The sequence below is a fragment of the Perissodus microlepis genome, chromosome 20 (assembly GCF_051167445.1).
Source record: "Perissodus microlepis isolate ML-2025 ecotype Zambia chromosome 20, ASM5116744v1, whole genome shotgun sequence".
Lineage (NCBI taxonomy): Eukaryota > Metazoa > Chordata > Actinopteri > Cichliformes > Cichlidae > Perissodus > Perissodus microlepis.
The window spans coordinates 18,891,086-18,907,978 of record NC_140480.1 but is presented as its reverse complement, the minus strand read 5'-3'; the positions used below and the strand labels follow the sequence as shown (position 1 = coordinate 18,907,978).

The following is a 16,893-nucleotide window of genomic DNA, read 5'->3' as shown; positions in this document are numbered from 1 at the left end:
TAGTCCTCCACTTGATTTCAACTCTTTTGTAAGTTACAACTTTGCTCATGTCTACAATTGGCTACAACAACAGGAAGTGAAGCCCACAGACGCGGTGGACTGATTATTTTGCACACTCCCTCCACTGACAACACTCTCTGCAGGTAGACCGCCAATCGTGATAGCCGACAAGCTACCCCTGCTCAAACATAACATGAGCAATATAAATGATGCTGTTGCCAAAATAATTCACACACCCATCCAAATCATTGAATTCAGGTTTTCCAATCACTTCATTGGCCACAGGTGTATAAAAGCAAGGACCTAAGTCTGCAGGCTGCTCCTTGTGACAGAGCGGGTTGCTCTCAGGGGTACCCTGTTACACGGGATGCCACCTGTGTAACAATTCCAGATGTTAAATTTCCTCATTAAAAATTCCACAGTCAACTGATACAGGTAATATAACAGTGAAGCAACTGGGAATGACAGCAACACGGAGCTTTTCTGTAGAGTAAATGGATACACACCTGCAAACTTCGCCTGGCCTTCAGATTAGCTCAGCACATACAGAGCTTTATGGAATGGATTTCCATGGCTGAGCAGCTGCATCCAAACCTTAATGCAAACTGTCAGATGCAGTGGTGTAAAACACGCTGCCACTGTACTCTTGAACAGTGCTTCTCTGTCTGGCAAATGGACAGACGAGTCTGGATTTACCAGTTCCCAGATGAATGGTACCTGTGTGACTGTATTGTGCCAAGTGTAAAGTTTGGTAGAGGGAAGATTACAGTGCGGGGTCATTTTTCAGGAGTTAGTCACCTTTGTTCCAGTCAAAGGAACTCTTAATGCGTCAGTATACCAAGGCATTTTGGACAATTTCATGCTCTCACCTTTGTAGGAACAGTTTGGAGATGGCCCCTCCTGTGCCAACATGACTGTGCATCAATGTACAAATCAAAGTCAAAGACATATATGAGGGAGTTTGTTCTGGCTAGTCAAGCTCTTCCACGCCAGAGTCCTGGCCTCAACTCGACAGAACACCTTTGGGATGAATAGGCCAGGCCTTCTGGTCCAACGTCAGTGTCCGATTTCATAAATGTGCTTTCGGAAGAATGGTCAGAATTGACATAATTACACTCTTAAATGTTGTAGAAAGCCTTCCGAGAAGAGCTGATGCTGTTACAGCTGCAACGGATGTGCTGACATCGAATTCAACCCTACTGTGTCTACTTTGTCATCAGATGGTGAGTGTGGAGCAGAATTTATAATCAGGCGTGAACCTCAGGTGTGCATCAGTTAGACTAACTTCTTAAAATGCTTAATTGCTTTAAATGAATTAACAAAGAAGTACTAGATCCACCCAAGTAAAATTAAAATTGAGGCAGTTTTGAGAACAGGATTGTATTTCAAATTCTACACTTGGACTTTTGTAGCCTTCATGAATCAGTTCAAAACAATCATCCTCCATGCAATCAGCTGCACTGAATATTTATTTGTGTCCAATATACAATCAGTAACATTGTGTTTTAACTTTTGTTTACATAGATAACTTGAGATAAATCTTTTTAAATAAATGTACATATTGCTAGCTCACAGTCTAGTGAGTACAGTTACTTCAGATTGGTTTATTTTGATATTAAATACTGACATACAAAAGGAGGCAAAACAGAACCCCAGAATCATAACCATACGAGCTTCTCCAACGATATCAGTCACTTCAAATTCTGTTTAAATAGAAACAGTCCTCAGAAGGTATTTCTCAAATAAGCGTTACCTTCTGCATGAGTACTGTGTTTGCAGAATACCTATCCCTTAAAAAGTAAGAATAGGTAAGGTAAACCATGCTAAGAAGAAGGTTTTAAGATCTACTCCCAAAATTTGTAGTTGTGCCTTCATATCCCGAACAGATGGCACACAGCTGAAGTCTGGAACGTCGAGCATGTGGTCTAAGGATGGATTCATGTGACCGGGGCCAAAACCCATCCAGAGTAAGCATTTCTCCAGCTGCCCAGCTTATTGACAGTGTCATGGCCTAAAACATAAATATGTATTTTGCTTCCCTTCACCTATGTTGAGCTGGTAAAAAATAAGACCAGAACATCATCACCACCTTTTATAACCACAGCATGAGCATAACTGCTTTGACACAAACAATAACAGAAAATGATGAATGTAAGCTTTGTTAAAGTGGAGTTTATATCAGAGCTAGCACAATGCAAGCTTTGATTTCACAGGCACATATCTAATGTGATCAATAAATCTGTGAATCAACTCAAAAAACCCCAAAACAACAAAATAGGGCCAATCGTCCTGGGCGGGTCCTGACAGCTTTCAGCTGCTTTTTGATTGATTGCTGTTAGTTGGGTTCACTCTGTGAGATCACCACAGATCTTAAAGTTTCCCTCAAAAAAGGACAAAAGAAGATGCGAGCTGTACATTCATAAAACACTGTCTTTGGAAAAGAGCAATAAGCAAAGTGCTAAAATGAAACATTACTCAATAAACACATTTACAGTGTGCAGTACTTACTTTACTACTGATGTAGTTTTAATTTGTGACCCCAGCACAAGGTCTCTTAATAAAAAGGCATTTGTACAAAGTAGACTGAAACCACACTGATGTTCACAGCATGGCAGCCAGTTTTTGTCCTGGGCTAACATGTTTTAAAGAGACGTCACAACTGTTTGTTTTAACAGCGGCTTAGCGGAGGTTGGATCAGAGACAGCGGCCCCATCTCAGTTTCAACATCAGAACCTACGCCTTCATACTGTCTGCTCCAGTATAGGGTAGGTTGTGGTTATGGTGAGCTAGTCTTACAACTCCAAGATGAATTAGAAAGAACTAGAAATTGACTGGAAAACGTCTAAAGAGCAGAGACTCGACCATACGCAGCAGCTATATGTTTGTAATAAGTAAACCAGTTCATCTGGACCATAGCTACTCTTATGAGGAACTACTGGCCAATAAGTATGCAGCTATGGTCGTGTTATGTGTCAAATATTGCCAAGTATGTTTTCAATTCAATATTATTTGTATGGCACCAGTTCACAACTAGTTGCCTCAAGTGAGTGTTTTAGAGGACAACCTACTTTCAACAGGAAGCAATTTCAGGCAGAAATGAGTGAATGTCACTGCAAATGCCTTTCTGCATGTTTGCTTTGAAGATACAAATGAAACAACATGCCAACTAAATAGTCAGCGAGTGGCTCCTTGTTCACGCACACACACTTATTTAAAATATCCAAACTAAAAGAATTTAGATTATCGGATTAAATTATTGGGGTCACAGGGTCACATCCCTATCAAGCATGTTATTTTATGAGTAACAAGTCACACTTGAGGTTATTAAAAAAACAAAACAATAAACAAGCAAACAAACAAAAAACAAAACAAAACATACAAATTCTGCAATTAATCAGTGGTTCGTGCACTCGGGATGAGTGAAAGCAAAGACTTGACTCATGATTTTAAGAAACCACCATCCCATTATGTTTTTAAATAATTTAACTCCCGTGTTTTAATTAAGATACTTCCATGGCTTCCTGGAGAGGAAATCAGATTGTAAACAAACATGATAAAAGTGGCAACACAGGTTAAGTGCACCAAGTGTATGATTCAGACAGGCTCAGGGTCAAATATCAGATTCCCGAATTACTGAGCTTCAAGAATCAGCAACCCCAATGGAAAAAAGGCTTGTTAGGTTCTTTATCCCGACTTCCAGAGAACAAGCAAGAAAAATGAAAAATATTACACTGACCTTAAGGAATATATGTATTTAATTAGAGACAGAATTAAAAGAGCTGAATCCACTAAGCAGTCCGGAAAAGGAGGCCAGTGATGTACAACAGAATCAGGAACTGGTGGAAAAGGAATTTTGAGCTATCAGAGAAGGAATGGTGTTTGCCAAATTATAGGTTGAGTTTGGAGATGATAACTGTGGAGATGCTAAAGGGCTGTAAATGGGCTTAGCAGAGATGGCTGAAGAAGGGGAGTGCTGAGTAGCAGTAGCTGTTGTTGGAGAGTCTGAGCTAACCTCATCCCCTTCTTCTGAGTCCCACACCTCACTTTGCAAGTACTCTGCAAACAGGGCCTTGGCTCTTTGCAGCACCCTGCTCAGGTTGTGGCGTCGCACAAGGCGATCAAAGTGCATTGCTAGCTCATTGTAATCCAAACTGTTCTTGATGATATGGTCTCTGTGCTCCAACAGGATGGACAAGCACAGGAACAGCATGAAGGGGTTGCCTTTACCAAACTCTTGAGGAGGTGGCAAGGAGCACGGCTTGATGCCAGTGGTCTCGGCTTTTAGAGAACTGGGCGTATTAGCAGCGCTGCTGGGGGATTTGTTGCCAGGTGAGAGGAGACTATTTGAGTACAACCTGGAACCAGACAAAGATGTTCCTTTTCCAAAGGACAAAATGGGTGAAGACAGCAGGGATCTGTTTTGAGCAGTAGAAAGAGAGCTGATGGATGTCCGTGCAGTGGGGGTTGTGGGTGAACTGATGCGTGTACTGCTGGGCAACTGAGTAGAAGAAGCTGACATGTTTAGGCCAGTTCTTGGTAAGGCCTCACTTTCGTTGCTCATGTATGGTGATGTGGACTTTGGAGGAGAGTCTGGAGAAACACCAGGCCAACTCGATGGTGACACTGAAGACATGGGAGAGACAGAGGAGCCAGTTTTCCAGACAGGTTGGCTGCTTGGGAAAAGAGGTGGAGAAACATCATTATCAAAATTTTTAAACAGTGGTGTTTGCTCTCCCGTGTCCTCCTCAGTGTCAGTTGTGGATTGGCGCCTCGGGATGCTCGTTATCGACTCTGAAACCACGGCACCCTGTTGACATGGAGGATGCTGTTCACCCTCCTCCATATCAAAGCTGTCTTCATTTCGGGCAGTATAATATTTAAACTCCCCAAAACTAGTCTGCCTCTCGAAGGGAGCACCTTTCAAATCTGTCTTTGCCATGGTTACCTGAGGGATATCACACTCGTCACCCACATTTGCTTTGTCCGAGCTCACGCTTTGCCTGTCCATTTCATCAGCGATGGCATTTATGTTCATGTCTGCTTCTTCTCTTGAAGGTCGCAGCATGTGCCGTCGACGCTGCTTCTCTTTTTGTTCCTTATCTTGAAAGTAGTCCTCAACCGTCTTGTCCTCAAAGTTGCTGAACATTGTTTCGTCGGCTTCCAGAGGTGGCCCCAGAAGCTCCACTTCAGTTTCAGGAGGATCTGGGGGCAGAGAGCTCCAAGTAACTTCCAGCATCCTTAGAGCATCATCAAACGCAAACTCTCGTTTAAGCTCCAGAAGAAGCCAACGGTAGCAGAAGAAGAGGTCGTCAGCTCCTCGGGACACTAGGTAAGAGTAGAATTCAGGATCGGAGTACTGCAGGAGGAGCTTCAGATGCTGGAACTTAACAGACATGAGCTGCCCGTCTGGCCGGAAGTTTCCTTCTAAGCGTTTCATGATGCCACAAAAGCAAATGAAGGCGTGTGCCTCGTTGTCCATTACTGCAAGTATTGGGGAGGCAATGTCACTCATGCCTTGACAGTAAGATATCTGGAAAAACAACACAATGGCAAAACGTTACAAAAGATGACAGTTTGCACAAAGAACGCATTTCTATATCACGTTATATGTCATGTCACAATCATCAAATGTATCATTTAAGACTGTGGTCTTTCTTCCTTAAAACAGCCAACATTAAAATACTTTTAAAGGAATCAAAACTGGATTGCTTTGAGCAAACCATTAGAAAAGCTAAAGTCATGCAAATCAGTCTTTACTTAAAGAAAAATATCAGCCTTGTTATTTTGTCTTGGTTTGTTCCTTTTCTTCTCATACGTGCCGTCACTATCAGACAGTAATCTCTGTAACGGGCAGGAAATTGTGATTTTCTTTTGATGGAAAACTGCTCTGAGGCATTGTAGCAGATGGAGTTATTTAGTTAATGAACTTTAACAGTGACAAAATAGGTTTTAGATGAAAGACAGCAAAGGTAAGACAAAATTCATGCTACTATTTTTCAAACTCGAAGCGTGGTCTGGTTTTCTTTTGCTGCTGGTTCAGTGAATTTTGGTCGGAGCGTGATGAAACTTGCAGTTTTGGAATCTGCGAGATGCCAGCTTTCAATGTTACATACATTCCGGAATGTCACTGTGTGACTCTGCAAACAGGGAATCCGTGCTTTGTGTTTATGTCATTTGTGTTTACATGCTCTTCTATTTGTTTGTTGAGCTTTTAGCCAAGATTCTGGCGTTTCTGTGGATACAGAGGGTTAAGAGATTCAGACTGCAGGAGAAGATTTGCGTTCCAGATAATGCGCCAATACAAACCTGTGGATGAGTGATGGCAAATGTGGTGAGCAGATCTGTGAGGGCAGTCAAATGTGGACTATCCTCAGAGCCTGCATAGTATGGATGAGCTCGATCCGTCCTCAGGACGTCTTTGAGAACATTTCCACGGATAAATTCAAGGTCCTCATGACTAACCCGGGTTGTCCACTCTCTCTTTAGCTGGTCATACTCTCTCGTCTTCCTCTTCATGTAGTCCATTCTCTCCTGTCCGCTAAGTCCATCTGGATAGACATTCAGGAGGTAACGCCAAACCACCTAACCCAACAGAGGACAACAGAGGAGTTAATCCTTGAGAAATGTAAGTCATAAAATACAAATTCTATAATTGCACATATATGTTCTTAATTGTCCTTCAAGTTCCATCTTTTCATCCAAAAATCGCAAATGACTGAACGTATCATTTCAAATCTGGTTGCAAGCTGGCTGATTGTTAAAACTCTCAGCCAAGAGGGAGAGCTAGGATAGCAGGATAGCTAGAATTAGCACGAGAATTTGTTCAGTTTAAATAATAACCAGAAATAATAACCAGATTATTTTGTTTAGAGCGTACAAGGTGCTCATATACAATATTAATCAAACACAGGTGCTAAACCTTCCGCAGCGACGGCTCCACACCCCCATGGTAGATTCGCAGTCTGAGTTCCTCAGGCCGGGTCAACTGTCCCTGTCCGTTAAGGTAACTGTGAAACTCAGCGTCACTTAGAGGGGGCTTGAAAGGCTTGATCTCCTCCCCATAAGACCAGCTGAAGGCCTGCTGGACCTTCGACAGGGTCCGGCCCACCTAAACAGAATAGAAACAGGTGCATAAGCAAAAACGTGGCTCAGAGAGTGTGGTTAGGTTAAACAGAGTGAGGAAAGGTAAAGGAACCTGGGACAGTAGAGACTGGGTGAAGGGAAGAGCTGCAGATGCCAAGGATCTAGTCTTCTCTGTGAGAAGCTGCTCAGAGCCAATCACGTCTTTGGGGCTTATGATGTCCCAGTCTTCCAAAACAGGGCCTGCAGTGAAATAATGACAAGCAGATTTAACAGCAACAGTGTTTTAGTCCTTCCTGTGTCACATTTTGATGCCTGGTTTCAATCTGAAAGAGGTATTCTTTGTTGTAATCATTTCTCTTCTGCAAACAGACTTTTAAAAGTTTGGATGTGATGGGCAACAAAATGTTCCATCTACCACAGACTGTAGTTTTGATCTTTAAAATTTATATTATTTACATCATAAATTAGAAATCTATAACATTTTTGCTTTCAATCTTGATTTAAGTTGCTGGTGTTCTTACTGTCCTCAGAAGGTTTTATATCCATCTTGAGCTGCAGAAATGGTCTGGCTGCACTGACAAACGCAACATCCAAATCCCAGTCAGAGACCAGAGACAGATACATTTCAGCCCCGCTGCGATCGCGAGACAGGTAACCAACGCTGAAATTTCTCTTCCTAATTCAAGAAAGATATTTAAACAATGTTAGATGAATTCTTTGGGCACTTCTCTGTTTATAAGTCTGTTTGGCCATTCTGACTATTCTTACCCATTCAAATCAAAGGCTCTGATAAGTATGTGCTGCAAAACCTCCAGCGATGTTATCTGGGGATCAACAGCAAAGGAGCGAAACTCCACAGGAAGTGCCCCATCACATTTCTGGGAAAAAATAAATAAATAAATAAAAATCATATTACAATCTCATCACTGACAAACAAGTAAACATACAAACATTCTTGGTGTGGTTAAACCATGGTAAGAGAATAAGAGATACAAACAAAGTCAATGGGATACTATACCACCCTATAATAAAATAAAAAACAATGCATTGTTACTAGACCATAACTGTAAAATAATTATAAAACAAAATACATAATAATTTGTCTATTTGAATGTAAAGCATACAAAACACATAAAATTAATGGAATAATGCTCCACGTCATCCTCTGTGTTCTCTGTTTTGTGTGTCCCAGTGACCCCAGGGGCTATGTTGTTGGGGGGTGGGGGGTTGCTTAGGGGGTGCTACAGTCTCCCAGGGCAAATTTGTCCTGGATGAGGGGCCAGACAAAGCACGATTAAGTCGACCCCTATGAAAAGAATAGAAATCAAGGGACTGTTTATTCTATCTGCAAAAGGGTTACTGGGGCCTCACCCTGGAACCAGGCCTGGAGAGGGAGCTCAAAGGTGAGCGTCTGGGGGGGGGGGTCGGGCCTTATGCCATCTGTGCTGGCAGGCACAGCCCAAAGAAGCGTCATGGGACCACACTCATGGAATGTAACCTCTGTGGTGAATAAGAAGCCTGAGGTTAAAAGATACATAAAGCTACAGTAGCCTCACTTCAATGCACAGCTTGGGGCTGGACTCTGTTCCGGTCTCAGTGACAGGTGGTAGGCAGGTATGGGTATTCTTGTATTCTCTCACCTTGCTGCCAGTATGCTGGGGTTTTTGCTGGTGGATGAGATGATTGCTTTCCTGCACCTTTGGGTCAGGGAATGGGTCCTGACTGTCATCTGTGCTTATGCACCAATGGACCGTTCAGACTAGCCAGCCTTCTTGGGGTCACTGAGTGGGATGCTTTAGGGTGATCCATCTGGTGTTTCTGTCATCCTACTGGAAAACTTCAACGCTCACATGGGAAAAACAGTGTTTGCAGATGATGTGGTCTTGGTGGTTGCCTCCAGCTTGCACTAAAGCAGTTTGGAGCCAAGTGTGAAGCAGCGGGAATGAGAACAAGCACCTCCAAATCTGAGGTTGTGGTCCTCAGCTGGAAAAGGAGCACGACCAGTTGAGGTGGTTTGGGTATCTGATTAGGATGCCTCCTCGGCGCCTTCCGGGTGAGGTGTTCTGGGCACGGCCCACCAGACGGAGGCACCGAGGCAAACCCAAGACATGCTGGAGAGATTACATCAATCTCCTTACCATGTGTGGAGGGTTTCAACCCAAATCCAGCACCTTGAGATTGTACACTAAGCGGAAGGAAGGAGGCAGAGGGCAAGTGAGTGTCTGAACCACCGTCCAGGATGAGACAACAAACATCCATGAGTACATCAGGAAGTTGGCCACAACTGACTGTGTGCTTAGTGAACAGCTCAGGCAGCAGAAACCCAAGAAAGAAGAGGAGCAAGAAGAACCATCATGAAGGAAAGGCCCCTGTATGTACCACCGGCAGATAGACGAAGTGGCTGGAAATCCTACCAGTGGCTGGACAAAGCTGGAGTGACAGCACATAGACACTAATCATGGCAGCACAGGAACAAGCACTGAGCACATAGAGGCTGGGGTCTGTCACACCAGACAAGACCCCAGGTGCAGGCTGTGTAAAGATGCCCCTGAGACAATCCAGCACATAACAGCAGGGCATACATGGAACGCCATTACCAAGTGGCCGGCATAGTATACAGGAACATCTGTGCCGAGTATGGCCTGGACGTCACGAGGTCAAAATTGGATACGCCCCCTAGGGTGGTTGAGCATGACCGAGTTAAGATTCTGTGGGACTTCCAGATACAGACAGATAAACTGGTGATGGCTGACCAACCGGATACAGTAGTGGTGTCCAGCAGAGCGCAGTACTAGGAACAGCAAAGATACTGTGCAGGACCCTTGAGCTCCCAAGACTCTGGTAGAGGACTCGAGGTTGAAGGATGAAGGGATTTTTTTTCGGGTTTTTATATCAATCAACATTATTATTTGGTTCAATATTTGAATACATTTTGTTCAAATGTACATTCGAATATTAAACCTTTTTGATATCTGATAATGTGATAGAAATAATGTGTAGAAACTAGCTTTTTAGTTTCTACACATTCTACCCTACTTTTATTTATGCAACTATAACAGTATTATGAATTTCTTTTGTGTCACAAAAAGGCCATTAATTTTACAGTATAATTAAATGATGCAGGGTATACAGTGTACATTTCTTTCCTCTGCATGAAGTTTGTCATATTATGACCTTTAAACTTTGAAGTATTGTGCAACATACAGCAAAAAGGTTCGTAACATTATAAGCTGTTATGTCTTTGATGCAGATAACAATTGACACAACAAAAATGCTGGTGCACCTGTCCTGCCACGGCATCCCCGGCAGACTTCCCACTGGGCTCTCCAAATCACGGACAAAGAGTTTCCCTCATTCTTGATTTTTAGTTCACAAACACTTCTTCTAATGACCAGCTACTCCTGAAATTTTGGAGTTTTAGCTCTTTGTGCAGTGAAGGTACAGGAGGATAAAAATAATTATCGGGCAAAATGTCGTCGGTTTGTTAAAATAATCTCATAAAGTGAGAACAATAAATGTATCATTTTCTGTTTGTAACGCACAAACTGAACGGTAATGTAACGACAGTCATCTTTCAGTTTTGCACTAAAGTAAACATCGCTACTTCCACGTCTCGCTGTTTGTAATGGAGGCGGAGTCAACCGGACGTGCTCCCGACGCAGGGGAAACAAACACCGCCGGGGATACCTACAGGCACAATACGCACACATTTTCTGGGCAGGCAAGTGACGTCAACTCACCTCTGTGACAGCCCGATGTTTGCATTGGATATTGTCAACGTGTTATGACCGATAACCGTGTCAGGTGTACGTTACAGGTTTACTCAGTGTAAAATGACAGGGACAATGACTGATCGGCATCGAGAAGAAGCAATTCTACCGAAAACCCCCAAATAAATAGAAGAGGCCCCCTCTGTTATGGCACACTGCTAAACATCCAGTTTACGGAGTGCATATTTTCGACGTTTAACATTAACGCGGGAGCGTGTCTGTCTAAACAGTCAATTTAACATATGCGATAATATGATTGCTGGCTGTTAGCAGTCTTTGGCAGCCTATGTGGAAGTCAAAGAAACCATCATTCTCCCACCTTGACTTTGACACGAACAACACCCCTCTCCTCCTCGCCTTCCATCGTAAAGACTCCGTTTCGGAAAAGGATGGTTCGACCGAGCTTTGTCTGCTGTTTGTTTGCTTTTCTATCCTGACATGATGGAAGTGGCTCCAGCCGAGTTCCTATGCTTGACGATATTCTGCTGATTCTTTTTCTTCTTCTTTGTGTTCATTGGCTGTTGACAAACAACGAATTGGTGCATTACCGCCACCAACTGGTATGGAGTATGCACCGGAATATCATATAAATGCATTTGTCTAAGATAATAAAATATTGCTGATAACTTTTACTTCCTGAGTTATTTCTAAGTAAACCGATGTGGGTGGTTTCATGGCCAGAGAGGAACTTAGGGAGAGTAATGAATGAATAATGATGTGAAAAACGGTCAGTTGTGAGAACGACAGTGTTACCTGCAGATGGAGGCAGTCAGGTAGCAAAATCCAGTGCAATATGGGACCAGTGGCACTTCCAGGTATGATGCAGCAGACAAACTGGGAGAGTGGGAGAAGTTTTGTTTTGAAGACAGGTGGCACAGGCAGACAGCCACTCAGACGTCTCTGAGACTTTTATTATTATTATTATTATTATTATTATTATTATTATTATTATTATTATTATTATTTTCCTTTCTTTAATATACCTGTATAGTTTCTATATGTTCATGTAAAGTTGGGGAACACGGGTCTAAGGATTCACATTATGGGTAAATGTTGCTACAATGTTGTCTGTATATGACAACATTGTAGCAACTTGAACTTTGGCTGGATGACAGGTGAATTTTGACATGCGTGGCCAATGTATATTCTAAGACTGGACAACTGAAGCAACATAAAAGACATAGAGAAGCCGAGGCAGCGCTGAAGATGTTTTCAAGTGGTTAGCTCTGGCCAATCCAGCACTGCTTGGATCTTAGCTGGGTTGGCTCTGATTTGACTCTTCTCAGAGCTGTAGCCAAGGATGGAAACATTGTCAGCATGAAATTGACACATGCTACCTTTACGCATCTAACTTGTTTTCTAGGAGCTGCTGGAGGACTCGACAAAGATGGGACTGAATAACACTGAAGAAGATGCTCAGTGTTATTCAGAAACACTGCTTTCAGTTCAGTTTCATTTTTATTTATACAGCACCAAATCACAACAACAGTCGCCAAAAGGTGCTTTGTATTGTAAGGTAGACCCTACAGTAATACAACAGAGAACCCAACAATCATATGACCCCCTGTTAGCAACTGCTTTGGTGACAGTCATCTGGAATATTTTTTTTCATTCACTGCAAACTCCCCACATGAGTTTTATTAATTTATTCTGGTCTGTGTGTACATGCAACCTCAAGCCCAGTGCTTGCTTGCTCAGCAAATGCTGTGTGGAGCAGAGAAACAGGGACTCCTTAGTCATTGTTCTTGGTGATTTGACTCAGGGAAACCTCAGTCAGGAGTTCCCCAAATACAACTTATTAACTTCTTAAGTCCCTCTTGCCCCTGGGAACAGGTTTAGTATGATGTGACACAAAGTCTATTTAAATACAGACATCAGTCGTAGCTTTAGAAACCTCAGAATCTCAGTCAAAAGCTCATGAAAACATTTTTGTATAACCCTGCAAAACAGCCGAACAACTAAAAGAGCAGGAAATCAAATTCTGCAAAATGACTGAGATGGCTTGGCCAAAGTGGCTGAAGAAGATCAGGAAACAGATGCTGTCCAATGTAGCAGGTGATTTATTTGCAAACATTGTGACAAAAAATATTTACAAGAATCAATAACTCAAAAGCTGCCTTGGACAAATAAACATAACTAAACTTAAACCAACCAAAATGAATCTCACATGCACACTGACCTGGTCCTCGTCTCTTGAACAACTAAGTTCTTCTGTTTAAATACTCTCAAGCTATACAAACAAAATTGCCTCCAATTGGCTAGTCCATACAAATAGAATACAGTCATCCAGGTAAGACACATACATGAGACTAAATATTATAATCATCCTCTTACTCACTTTTCACCAGCAACAAAACACACACTTCTAAAGTGTACATTACATTTTACAATAATACATACAACACTAAAGCAAACAAAACCCTAAAATGCACTTCTATTAAATGACAACAGTTTTCTTCCCTCTCTTCACCTTGTCCCTTTCTGTGAAGTCAACAATAAACAGGAAGCTATAAATACAGGAAGTGAGTGAGAACTTCCTCTCACAGAGTAAAATGCACAAATTAACAGAAGAAACCTGCAGTGTGAGAGTGATGTGCTCTAATAGGGTGATATGGTAATATGAGGCCATTAATGGGAAGCATGCATAATAATCTGATCATACATGCTTCCCCGAGGCAGTATAATGTAAACAGAATTGGTCCTAGCACTGAACCCTGTGGAACTCCATAATTAACGTCAGTGTGTGAAGAAGACTCTCCAACAAACTGGAGTCTATTAGATAGATATGATACAAACCACTGCAGCGCAGTACCTGTAATACCTACAGCGTGCTCTAATGGCTCTAATAGGATATTATGGTCGACAGTATCGAACGCTGTGCTTTCCCCTGCACGGTGGCCGTTATGCTCACCTGTCATTGATCCAGGAGTATCAACAGGCAGTATTTAAGACCAATGTCCACATCTGTTCCTCGCCAGTTTGTTATCTAACCCGTGTTAGTAACAGGCCACCTTTGCTTCACAAGTCACGTCTATAATTAACTTACCTCGTTCTCACATTGTGTGCAGTTTGCATCTCTACCCGGATGCTGGTCACCATTTTGGAAATTCTCAGGCTGCTTCAGGTTTTCTGGATCATGCTTCACCGCCTTCCTGCCTTCCACTGCTCTGGATCACTGTACAAACCAGGTTGGATTCACTTCACACTCCCATCTCTCTGGACACTCACCCGGTCAATATTACTTCTCCCAGGAGCTTCTTCCGCTCCTCCTGCCAAGTAAGCCACAAGATTCTCCCTAGCCTTCTCCTCCCAGCACATTAAGCAATCGCTCCTTGTGCCATTGTTTACTTTTACGTTTTGCACTAAAGCTTGTGTGAGAACTGTATCCTTGGTGTCTGTGATTGAATCTGTGTGTGGGTCCCGTTGTGACGCCACCCGCTCAACTGGTCCATCCTGGGCCCTGCACCCAGACCTGCGCAAGGGAGACCAGCCACCCGCCACCCCAGGCCCCACATCCCAAGACCACAAGGCAGCACTCCTCACAGCCACCCACCACCACCGACCAAAACAGACATACGTATGCCACAAAACAGCAGCTGCAACCTTTAGGACCCCAGAAAACTGCCAGACTCCCTTAGACCCAGAGTTCACCCCCAGCCACCTGCAAGCCACACAGGGAAATGTGACTATAGCCGACCACCCCCAACTGGGTAAAGTTGCTCAGCTTCAGTGAGGTTGGGATACAGCAACTAAACCATGTGGATAGTCTTCACATAACCTCTGCCAGAACCTCTGGACTTGTAGACCTCCTCTACCTGCTTTTCCCTGTGTAACCTTGTTCTCCTTGAATTTAGAGGTTGTTGTTTCTCACAGTTTGGTCTCACCTGGACATCTGCTTCACCTCCTTGTCTGCTTGCCTGCCCTCTGGCCTGCTATTACACCCCAGACATTCTGGAAACCTCCATGGACCTCCCCTCCTCAGAGCTTTCAAAGGACGTGGACCAGCAAGTTTCTGGCAGATATCTGGATTGTTAAATAGATGTTAGTTTACATGGGATAAGTCAAGAATGAGCTATTTATTAAAAATTCCCACCAGGCTGTCAGAGAGGTGTTTATGTTAAGGCTTTTAAAGCAGTTATGATGCTTAATGCTTTCTAGGCTTATGAAAGGCAGACTAGAGATTTTCACTTTCCCACACAATGCTTCTTCTAGGTGCAGCCACAGGCGAGCTTGATTTGATCCATTTTGAAAGATAAAGCAATCTATTGGTCAAGAAGGAGTAATACAATTTTGGTAGTTGTAGACCACCATTGTTTTGTTTTTTTTTGGCTTTAATAGAGTTTTCAAACTTATACGTGATGTTTTTTTTCTAGTGACTTAAACCAGGCAGTAAAGAGTTTATTAGAGATCAGCAAGAACCAGTTGTCTATTTGAAACAGAACCATCATTTTAAGTGGTGCGACTCTTCCCATGAGTGATATAAGTAAAGTATTCCAATGCGTGGGATCTTCTTCTTCTTCTTAGTGGGAGAATATGATTCAATTGTACCAAGTGTGAGAGCCTGGTCGAAAAATCTATACCAAATTATCTAATGTTGCCTAATTGTAGTGGACTGGTGGAGGTGTTCTGAAATTCGCAGCTCAGATGTAGAACTGTTGATCTACTCCAGTTAATGGGGTAGTCTGATATGGATGAGAACTTATCTATGAATGTTATTGTCTTCAGAAGGAAAGGCAATACATCATCAGCATATAGGCTTATCTTATGGTCTGTATTTTCAGTTTAAATTCCTTTAATATCTACATTTTGCTGCTGCTAGTGGTTTGATGAAAATGAACCACTGTGTGGTGCACCTCTTTAGATTTAGACAGCTCTGGGATGTAACATAATTTGTCCTAACAGATGTATTTAGAGAGCTGTATAGTGTTTTGATCCAATTTATGAATAATGAATCAAAGCAATAATCTATTACCTTAATTAATTTCTGTGTATTATTGGCTGAGTGTCTGCCTTGATAAAACCTGTTTGATCAGCATGTATTTATGAATGGAGTGAGTTTTTCTAATCTTCTTGCAAGGGCTTTGCAAATTTTTTAATGTCTACATTTATGAGTGAGATTGGACTATCTTTCTAATCATGCCTCCCTTATTTTTAGTATCTGGTAAGAGAGTAGGTGGCAGAGCAGCTTATGACGAGGCTAAAAAGCAGTTGGTCTGTGGAAGAGGAGAGTGGGAGTGTGACAGCGCAAGCAGGACATGCTGTGCGAAGGAGAAACAAAGTGTGCAAAGCATACACATGGGTAGTGAATGTCATTTCACAGGCTTGTGCCGTGGAAAAGCTTGTGTAAATAAATGAGCAAATTTGAACATATTGACTGTGTCTGGGTGTGTCTTACAATTCTTATTATTGTTTATTTGTTTGTGTGCAGTGGGCAGTTTTGCTTTTAAGCTCACACTGCACACCAGGCCGAGATACGCCAAGTTCTTTTTGTAAATCAACTCGTTGGTGCAAAAATACTGTTTAACGCCTGTCAAACTGAAATACCAGAGATAACACCAAGATTCAGCTAAAGAAAGTGGAACAACTATGTGTTGTTTGTCGTCAGTACCATAGTTACAAGTTCCAAAATTGGTTCTCTGCTAAGTTGTTTATATGTGTAAACACAACACTGGTTTATTGTTTGAGTTACGTTTAAAATAATCATAAGTCATTTTTTCCCATTGGTTAAAAGGACTATGGGACTTTTCCCGGTGTGGTACATTGTCGGATGTTATGTTATTAAAACTAATAAATAAAACATAGATAATAAGGATAACTAGGAGTGCAGAAAGGTGAAGACACGCAGGAGTGGAGCAACATGTACAGAGCTGTCTCCATAGGTGAGATAATGAAATACAGCCAGGTGTGGTTTAATGTTCTTTTCTTTTACTTTTTTAATCCGTGGGAAGTGGAGGTGGAGCTGGGGTGTGTGTGTGTGTGTGTGGGGGGGGCTGCCTGTGATTTTGTAAAATTCAGCACACTATTCGAGGCTTAAAAGGCT

The 16,893-nt window shown here is 42.4% G+C and overlaps 1 protein-coding gene across 1 annotated transcript; it reads right to left on the bottom strand.

Annotated features, from left to right (window-relative positions):
• Window positions 1-1,441: 1,441 nt before the first annotated feature.
• On the bottom strand, window positions 1,442-11,369 carry tbc1d25 (TBC1 domain family, member 25). The gene is made up of 7 exons (XM_084916362.1): window positions 11,173-11,369; window positions 7,852-7,961; window positions 7,605-7,759; window positions 7,196-7,323; window positions 6,920-7,108; window positions 6,307-6,582; window positions 1,442-5,530 (listed from the first exon to the last, which is right to left on the bottom strand). Exons 1-7 carry the CDS (start codon window positions 11,215-11,217, stop codon window positions 3,830-3,832), a joined length of 2,604 nt encoding a protein of 867 aa, XP_084772488.1. The 5' UTR covers window positions 11,218-11,369; the 3' UTR covers window positions 1,442-3,829.
• Between the last annotated feature and the right edge of the window lie 5,524 nt (window positions 11,370-16,893).